Source organism: Helianthus annuus, chromosome 8, assembly GCF_002127325.2.
Source record: "Helianthus annuus cultivar XRQ/B chromosome 8, HanXRQr2.0-SUNRISE, whole genome shotgun sequence".
Taxonomy (NCBI): domain Eukaryota; kingdom Viridiplantae; phylum Streptophyta; class Magnoliopsida; order Asterales; family Asteraceae; genus Helianthus; species Helianthus annuus.
In genome coordinates this window covers 2,160,491-2,170,389 of record NC_035440.2, presented here as the reverse complement: position 1 = coordinate 2,170,389, position 9,899 = coordinate 2,160,491, and the positions used below count along the sequence as shown (strand labels likewise).

At 37.3% G+C, this 9,899-nt stretch overlaps 2 protein-coding genes across 2 annotated transcripts; one reads left to right on the top strand and one right to left on the bottom strand.

Moving 5' to 3' along the window:
* The first annotated feature begins 222 nt into the window (after positions 1 to 222).
* LOC110871590 (U-box domain-containing protein 45) lies at positions 223 to 6,605 on the top strand. The gene is made up of 6 exons (XM_022120282.2): positions 223 to 470; positions 1,274 to 1,369; positions 2,798 to 2,983; positions 3,134 to 3,241; positions 3,907 to 5,078; positions 5,628 to 6,605. The coding sequence occupies exons 2-6, from the start codon at positions 1,310 to 1,312 to the stop codon at positions 6,403 to 6,405; spliced, it is 2,304 nt and encodes a 767-aa protein (XP_021975974.1). The 5' UTR covers positions 223 to 470; positions 1,274 to 1,309; the 3' UTR covers positions 6,406 to 6,605.
* Positions 6,606 to 7,524: 919 nt separating this feature from the next.
* Positions 7,525 to 8,565, bottom strand: LOC110870707. The gene has a single exon (XM_022119883.2). It carries the CDS (start codon positions 8,457 to 8,459, stop codon positions 7,626 to 7,628), a length of 834 nt encoding a protein of 277 aa, XP_021975575.1. The 5' UTR covers positions 8,460 to 8,565; the 3' UTR covers positions 7,525 to 7,625.
* Between the last annotated feature and the right edge of the window lie 1,334 nt (positions 8,566 to 9,899).

The window sequence follows — 9,899 nt, the reverse complement described above, 5'->3', positions numbered from 1 at the left end:
AACCCAACCATTGAGTGTGAACTACCACATTTTAAAAAAATAAAAAAAATAAAATAAACTATCTATACATTTTTAAATACATTGTCCTAACCGTTTAAAAATATTATAACATGTATCGAATGTTTAAAACCATAAAATATTCATATAACCTAACATATAAACATAATGATTATTATTTATTATTAATATTAATATTAATATTCAGTTATTCGATCTCCATTTGTTCATTTCAAAAATATCCCCAATAACCTTTACACCTAAAGCCACTCGTTATCTCCACCCTAAAACTCTGTTTTTCATTCAATTTCACAACAAATTGCATCAATCTGTGAACTGTTTATCAAATCACACGCGAATTTAACAACACTAATCGAATGGATACTGATTGCGTGCTCGAAACCCTAACAGATTCAGTTATTATCGCATTAATTTCTGTTTTAATGCTCGTTTCATGAAGCTTGTTCGTTCTGGTAAGTTTTCACGCAAATTCGGCTGTAAATTTCATCATTATTGCTTCGATTTTGACCTAATTTGGTGCCGTTGATGTGAAATTTTCGATATAATTGTTGATTTGTGATGGAGATTGTAATAAACTAATAATCGTGTTTAGGTTTTATAGAATATTCGTTCATTATTGAAGTTTTGTTGAGATTTATGCGAATGTGTTCATCTGGATGTTTTTAATTTTATTTTTTTTATTAATTTGAGTGTGTAATTTAGTGATTTTGTGATTTACTGATCGTAATTTTGTAGATGTGTTGATGTATTTGTTTTGTTGAGATTTATGCGAATGTGTTCATCTGGATGTTTTAATTTTTAATTTTTTATATTTTTTTTATTAATTTGAGTGTGTAATTTAGTGATTTACTGACCGTAATTTTGTAGATGTGTTGATGTATTTGTTTGTTGTGATTTATTGATTGAATTTATGAAACTTGATTGGTGTTAAATTGTTATATTTTTATTTTGCTTTTCTGCAATTTACTGATATTGTTACCAGAAATGGATTCATGTCAATTTGCTTTTTCTTTTTCTTTTTCTTTTTGCTGATGTATTTTGCTGGTCAACTCTTTACATAAGCCTTACTTCTTATTGAAAAAAATTTAAAATAATAGGTTAAATGTTAATTATGTTATAATATTGGAGATTTTTTAATTATTTTACTCCATTTGATGATACTCATGATTGGATGAGCTTATGATGAACTGAATTAACAAGAAAGTAGAAATGTAAATTATAAATAAATTTGATAGGTAATCATTGATCATTTCAGGTTATTTGAAGTTGAAGAAGAATCATCTTTTGGTAGATGTTAATCATGGAAAATTCCGAGATCGAAGAGAACTTGTTTGCTCTTGGTGAACCAAAGGTAAATTTAGGGTTCTTTTTAATGTAATCTGATTATATTATTCGTAACAGCGATAGTCAACCGCTGATGTTTGTTTGTACTTTGTACATGAAAATGTCTGTGAGTGTGAGCATCCATTTACCTTTTTTTTCCTTTTCCTTTTTCCATTTTTGTATATTCAAAATTTAGAACCAGATTTCGCGATAAATCACTAATCGATCAAGGATCTAGTAAGAGGTGTTTGGAATTGGCGAATTGCTTATTTTAACGACTTCGGCTTCTAAACGGATTAGATAACTTAGTAATAAAAAACAAATCGTTTCATCGTAAGGGTAAACTTGAAATTTTATAACCTTTAGTAATCAGTTTAAAATAAGCATACCAGTTGCTTATTAAAAACAACTTATTTCAAAGTGTCATCATTTTTTTTAGAGTGAATTTCAAGGATTGTCCATTATCTCTATACTCATTTTCAAGCGTTGTCCTTTATGTTCAAAATTGACGAGTTTTGTCCTTTATGTTTTCATATCATACACGTTTTGTCCTTTAGACCTAACCCAGTTAGTTTTTTCAGTTAAATTTGATCATATGCTTTGCACATGAGGGCATTTTTGTCAATTCAAAGGTAAGTTCAACGGCACATTTACAGCTGAAAGCTTCCGCAACCTTTGAATTGACAAAAAGCCCTCATGTGCAAAGCACATGACCAAATTTAACTGAAAAAACTAACTGGGTTAGGGCTAAAGGACAAAACGTGTATGATATGAAAACATAAAGGACAAAACTCGTCAATTTTGAACATAAAGTACAGCGCCTGAAAATGGGTATAAAGATAAAGGACAATCTTTGAAATTCACTCTTTTTTTTATTAAACACTATAATATGCTTATCAACCATTAGAAACGCATTAAGCAGAAAAAAAAACCTTTTAAATTGGGAATCCATAACACCCACCAAGATAATATATGTGTTGGAATCTTTAAGTATGAGTGGATGACTGGATGGTGGACCTAATTGGGGACAGTGGGAACCTTGATTTTTCTTTTTGAGTTTTTGTATTTTAAAAAGGTATAAAAATAATTCTTTTGATGATTTGCATATTATGAAAAGAATTATTAAGGACGTTTACGATTTGCGTATTTAAACAACTTATGTTTATAGTTAAAAGTAGATAATTAACTTATTGAAAACCATAGTTATTAAAGCGAGCGCCCAGGCGCGCCTAGGCGCAAATAAAGCCCCCGGCCCAACAAATCGCCCTGGGTGCGCCTCGCACCTTTAATAACTATGGTTCATGTCATAATTGTTAAAGTGAGCGCCCAGGTGCGCCTAGGCGTAAATAAAGCCCCGGGCCCAACAAATCGTCCTGAGTGCGCCTTGCGCCTTTAATAACTATGTTGAAAACAACTTATTTCACCTTATGTAAGACTGACAATGGTTTTACTGTAGCTACATGGAGAAATGTGCAAAACACTTTCTCTAATCTACGTCAAAGTGTTAAGCGTTTTTCCAGAATTGGAAGCCGCTCGTCCGCGAAGCACTTCAGGGATTCAAGCGTTATGCGCTTTGCACATAGCATTAGAGAAAACGAAAATGATCCTTCAACATTGTGCTGAATGTAGCAAAATTTACTTGGTAAATACTCTATTTTTTTCATTTATATTATTTCATACTCCCACTATCAATAGTTTAAAATGAAATTTAGATTATTTACATGACATGGTATTTGATCTCGGGTGCTCAGTGTTATCGTTTTTGCAATTATTAAACTTTTATATTTTGCAGGCTATAACAGGAGACTCTGTTGTTTTAAAATTTGAAAGGGCAAGATCGGCTCTTGAAGATGGTCTTAGAAGGGTTGAAGATATAGTTCCACAAACTATAGCTTGTCAGGTATTATGATTTGCAGATACTTTGTCAAACCTTTTTAACCAATACGTGTGTGGGTCCGTGGGTTTAAATGAGAACCACTAGACATTTTGGAACCATATTATTCGTTGGCGAATACGCCCTTTGTTGAATGATTACGAACTTTAGTGTATTCACAACAAAACGGTTCATAAATATTTAGTGGTTCTCATTTGAACTCATCAGTCATCACTAAATATACGTGTGCGTGTGTGTGTGTGTGTATAGAGGCCGGTTAACGTACAAGACCACCTTATCGTGCAATGCGTACGCGAGCATCTCAACCGCACATCTGATCTAATCTAACTAAATATACGTGTGCGTGTGTGTGTGTGTGTATGGAGGCCGGTTAACGTACAAGACCACCTTATCGTGCAATGCGTACGGGAGCATCTCAACCGCACATCTGATCTAATCTAGGCCTTCAATTGAACGCGGTGGCACAATAATAATTAACTTTGCATAATTACGCATGTTATAATACATAATTACACACGTTATTTGCATAATTACGCATGGGTTGGGTTAACCCTAATTACGCACGTTATATTGGTGGTCGCGTACCGTCGCACATTAAAAGCCTTTTGTATTTAAACCTTTCACTATATTTATGTATGGTCCAACTCTAACTATGAATTCCCATGTCCTAGATTTCTGATATGTTAAGCGAACTCGAAGGAATAGAGTTTTCACTAGATCCATTAGAGAAACAAATAGGCGATGAAATTATCGGATTACTTCAACAAGGTAAAAACTTCAGCAATAATAGCGACAACAATGAATTAGAAACATTCCATCAAGCCGCATCTAAGCTCGGGATTACGTCTTCACGAGCCGCCCTTCGCGAAAGACGGGCCCTCAAGAAACTTGTAGAAAAAGCAAGAATCGAAGAAGATAAACGAAAAGAATCAATCGTTGCGTATCTTTTACATCTCATGAGAAAATACTCAAAATTATTTAGAAGTGATTTCTCAGACGATAATGATTCACAAGGCTCAACCCCGTGTTCACCTACAATACATGGTTCTTTCGAGGGTTACAGCGGGTCCGGGACCCACGCGTTTGAGAGACAACTTTCGAAATTAAATTCTTTTAATTTCAAACCGAACTTCAGGCGGTCCGGGCAGGTACCGATCCCGCCCGAAGAACTAAGGTGCCCGATTTCATTACAACTTATGTATGATCCGGTAATAATCGCATCCGGGCAGACATACGAGAGAATTTGCATTGAGAAATGGTTCAGTGACGGGCACAACACCTGCCCGAAAACTCAACAACAGTTGGCTCATCTCGGTTTGACCCCTAATTACTGCGTCAAGGGTCTCGTAACCAGCTGGTGCGAACATAATGGAGTAATAATTCCCGATGGACCACCCGATTCACTTGATTTGAACTACTGGCGGCTCTCACTGTCCGAAAGTGAATCGGTAAATTCGAAACCAGTGGAAAACGGTGGGTTGTGTAATTACATGGGTATGAAAGTTGCACCTTTTCCTTTTGAAGAAAGTGGTGTAATTGAGGAGGTTGAAGGTGGTGGTGATGATGTGGCGGTGACGGTTGACCATGAGGGTGATGTGTTTGAGACGTACGATGAGTTCTTGACGGTTTTGAACACGGAACAGAAGCTAAGGAAAAAGTGTAGGGTTGTTGAGAAAATAAGACGGTTGTTGAAGGATGATGAAGAGGCCCGGATCTATATGGGTGCAAACGGTTTTGTTGAAGCGTTGTTAAGGTTTTTGGAATTGGGTTTGCATGAAGAAAATGAGATTGCTCAAGAAAGTGGAGCAATGGCTTTATTTAACCTTGCGGTTGACAATAATAGGTACGTTTTTGCGTTAGTACAAATATATTAGTGGCGCCAAAAATTGGTTTTGGGGGGGGGGGGGGGGGTGTTAGGTGGTCAAAACGGGACTTTTAATATGGGTGGGTCGGGTTAACGCGTGAACAGTTTTTGTTCGTTTCGTTTAAACAATTAATTGAGTAAAGTGCACGGATGGTCCCTGTGGTTTACCAAAATTTTGGATTTGGTCTCTAGCTTTCCAAAAGTATACGGATGGTCCCTGTGATTTGCACTTTGTAACACATTTAGTCCCTAGCTTTTTCAAAAAGTACATAGATGGTCCCTAACTAGACATGCTAAAACCTTTAGATTTGTTGGATGGGGACAAAATGCGTTACAAAGTGCAAACCACGGGGACCATCCGTGTACTTAACTTGAATTAATTTGATAGTTTTGAACTTTTGAATAGAAATAGTATAGGAGGTTGTATGCATTAAAATATACTTTGGGCGAATTTTAAGTGTGTCCCGTTCGAGTCAATTGTTTCACTTGTAGGGAAATATTTATATCTGACCCGTTTGACCGTTTCAGGAACAAAGAAATGATGCTAGCAGCAGGGATACTATCTCTACTTACGCAAATGATCCAAGGGTCAAAATCGGTCAACGCTGCGATAGCCCTGTACCTAAACCTCTCATGTTTAGACCAAGCCAAACCGATCATTGGCTCCAGTGAGGCGGTCCCATTCCTAATCAACGCTCTTCAAGGCCCGTTCGATTCCCAATGCAAAACCGACTCACTTCACACTCTTTACCACCTCTCATCATGCCATTCCAACATCCCACGACTCATCTCATGCGGAATTATACCCGCCCTACTACCGTTTCTAACCGACATGGGTTCGAACTCATGGACCGAGAAAGCCATAGCCGTGTTAATAAACCTAGCCGTGACTAACTCAGGCCGAGACGAGATCATAACGGGCCCGGGTCTTGTTAGCGGGTTATCCGCATTGCTTGACATGGGTGAACCCGAGGTCCAGGAGCAGGCTGCGGCTTGTTTGTTGATTTTGTGCACGGGTAGTGACAAGTGTTGTGAGATGGTGCTCCAAGAAGGGGTTATACCTTCTTTGGTGGCGATTTCGGTTAATGGGACAATGAGAGGGAAACAAAAGGCGCAAAAGTTGTTGATGGTTTTCCGGGAGCAACGGCAGAGGGATCCGCCAGTGGAGGCGGTTCAGGGTGGTGGAGGGCGGTGTGATGGCGGTGACGAGCGGAAGGTGTTGAGTAAGTCGACGTCGAGGAAGAAGTTGGGGAGGGGGTGGAGTTTTTGGAGGAAGAACAAGAGTTTTTCTGTGTACCAATGTTAAATTCTTGGTTCTTATGGTTAAAAGATGTAAAAAGGAAAATTTCCACTTAATCTTTTTTTGTATGTTTATGTAGTTTTTTTTTTTTTTTTTTCATTTTACCACAAAAGGAGATGTACAGATCTTGCCTCTTGTAAGTTTTACGGGGACCGCGGTGTAATTTTAGAAAAGTAAGTATCAAAATGATTAAACCAATCTTGTAATATAATGGGTGAGTAGAAAAACTAAATAACTGAACCATAACCAAAAATATCAAAACTGACGTATAACCGAACCAATTGACCACCTCATGGTTAAGATATGCTTTTTCGGATAACTGAACTATTAAGTGTTTCGCAGAAATCTCCACTTTCATCACCATTCACCAATGAGGGAGGCAGTGTTTCACTAGTGACCATGAAACCACCTCAGCTCCACGAAGCCACACTCTTTACTCCTTTAGCGCACATATATCGAAGATGCTCCATATTTGTTAACTAACATATAATGTAACAAATTAAAAATAAAATACATTTTCTAATTACAGATTTAGCAACACAAAGTATGCATATAATTGGCAACTTCTGAATGGGTAAATACTAAAGTCTAAACCAGTAAAAGGTTTGAACTGTTAAGTGTTGAACCATAACCATTAGGAGCCTAAAGTATGCTTGCTTAACCATTCCAAATAAGAAGTATTAACCATTCAGAGTCAATATAATGTTTAACCATTCAGAGAAAGATGTTTGAAACATTCAGACATCTGTTCGTGAAACAAACAGTCTGAAACATTAAATTCTAAAGAAGTAAGAGGTATGAACCATTAAGAGTTCAATAATAACTGAATTAATCGAACCAAAACTAACATCAACCTTTATATTTTTTACCTTTAATAAATAGTATGTTATACTAGAAAAGATTACATATCACGTGTATTTACATGATCGTTGACAAGTAAAATCAAGCGGTTATGAAAATCTAAAATCGAATCATGAAAAACACACATTTCACTAAAAAAAGAAAGAACAAGAGAGATTTTATTTCATCATTTGATAATCAGCATTGTTAAAACTAGTATCATACACGCCCTACCTACACGTTACGGTCAGTATGAAACGTGTTAAATGTAATTATTGACCTAACACTATCAGAAATATTCGTTTCTCTAAATATTAAAAGCTGATTATTGCGATTTTGGGTCACAACACTAAAGATCTCCGGTCCAAAACTAAGATTACGAACGATTACATGACGCGGTCAGGGGATTTCATGCTGACAGATGAGGTAGAGATGGCCCGCGGAGACATGTGCCAACCCGCTTCGAATAAGTCGAAGATGGGATCCTCTTGATCTTGGTCTTCGGATTGATGGATATCATCGGCGCTGCTATTTGCTCGTGCACTATAAAGAAACTCGCCATTGGCATCTTCCATGGTTTCGTTTTCTTTGTTCATGTCGTCAATAACGTCCTTGAGACTCGAGTTACCAACCGGTTTTGAAGTATTCGTCGAGTCATCTTTACTAGATGTTTCCTCTTTAAGGTCTGGTTTCGCCACATTTTCATATTCAAAGGAGTTTTCTTGCTCCTCTCTATACCCGTGACACGTGATATCAATCACGATTTCCTTATCGTCCTTTTTAATAACGCGATTAAGAAAAGGTACGCGTTGAATGAAAGTCGGCACATCATTATCAAAAAATTCATCAAGTTTTTTAGGTAAACATTCCGAGGCTTTAACCATGTCATCTATCTTGTCAAACACACGCGTTGATGATGGGAAAACGTTCTCCGTCAGATTCTCGATCACCATAATATGATCATCGAAAAACGAGAGGATCGCTAGCAAATTATGTTCGATCACATACAAAATTTTCGCTTTTTCCCCTATCGGCGTTGTGGGAATATGCATTCTTTTAAGGATTTTTTGTACTATGGCCGTGATTAATGTTGCGAAAGTGACCAAAACGCGACGTCTATGAGAAGTCATTGTGGCGTGGGGAAGGGGATGTGGGACGTCGGATGGAAAGGCGTTAAACGCTAAGAAATGTGTTCGTATAGAGATTGAAACGAGACCCATAAAACTATTTGGTAGAATGAAACCGTTGATGAAGGAGATGTTTTGTTGTGGATATGGAGATTGAGGAAACCATGATTTGTTTGAAAAGTCGTAGGATGAAAATGTCGGAAAGTTATGTGCCAATTGACAAGGGAAGATCGAGGTTTTTTAGTTATGTATGATCGTACCTACCGATAGATTCGGACAATGCTAGAAGCCCGGAAATCATGAAAGAGTGTCCTGTCCTATAGTTTTATGCCATGAATCTTTAGTTCATTTACATCCTTTATTTTAGAGTAAGCTGCCATTTTGGTCTTGAGGTTTGGTCACTTTTGCCACTGTAGTTTAAAACTCAAACATTTCGCATCTGGGTCTCTGTGGTTTCAGTTTTATTGCCATTTTGGTTCAAAAATGAAATCAGGTCATATTTGTCTTATAAAATCTTACAATTTTGTCATTTTTCTCAGGGGCAAATTAGGTCATATTTGTCTTATAAAATATGGTATTTATTTATAAAAAAAGAAATGATCATTTTACCGCTGCAGAAAAGGACAAAATAGCAGTATTTTATAAGACAAATATGATCTGATTTCATTTTTGGACCAAAATGGCAATAAAACTGAAACCACAGAGACCTAGATGCAAAAAATTTGAGTTTTAGACTAAAGTGACAAAAATGACCAAACCATAAGGACCAAAATGGCAGTTTACTCCTTTATTTTATTTTTTTTTTCTTAACCTTATGATAAAATAGGAAATACCCACATCTCCCGCTAATTAGGACCTACTGAATTATATATTTTCAGTTGCTTTGAAGTTATATGTTACGCCAATTTGAGTTGAGTCGAATTTAAGGGTGTAAACAAGTCCAGAGGTTCGAGAGCTACTCGTGATTAATTTGGTTAAAAGCTCAAACGAGCCGAGCCTAAGCCCGAGCTCGAGCATGAAATAGAGATCGTTTAGTTATCGAGCCCAAACTCGAGCCCGAAATAGAGATCATTCATGTATTTTTTTAGATATTATTATCACGTTAATTGATTCTTGCTCATTCACAACCTATGATACCTTTCGGCGAGCACGCGATCCACTGTAAAGAGCTACCAGGGTTTAAATATCGGCATGATTGGGTGAGAGATATGTTATGTGATGTTCTTAAGCGGGCCGGGATCTCTGCCAAAAAAGAGGCTCCAGTAAATTTCCCGACTGACCCCTTAGAGGGGAGGTCCACTTTACGCCCAGCGGACATCCTTGTGTTTGGATGGGAAGGGGGGAAACACGCTTGTGTAGATCTAACTGGAGTCTCCCCTTTGTCGGGCTCAAAGACAAGGGTTTTGTCGTAGGGCAAGCGGTGCTCAAGGCAGAGGCGAGCAAAGTGGTAAAACATGAGAAAGCCTGCCTGGAGAATCAACATGTGTTTGTCCCGTTTGCGTTTGATACCTTTGGTGGTCTCGCTCCTAACGT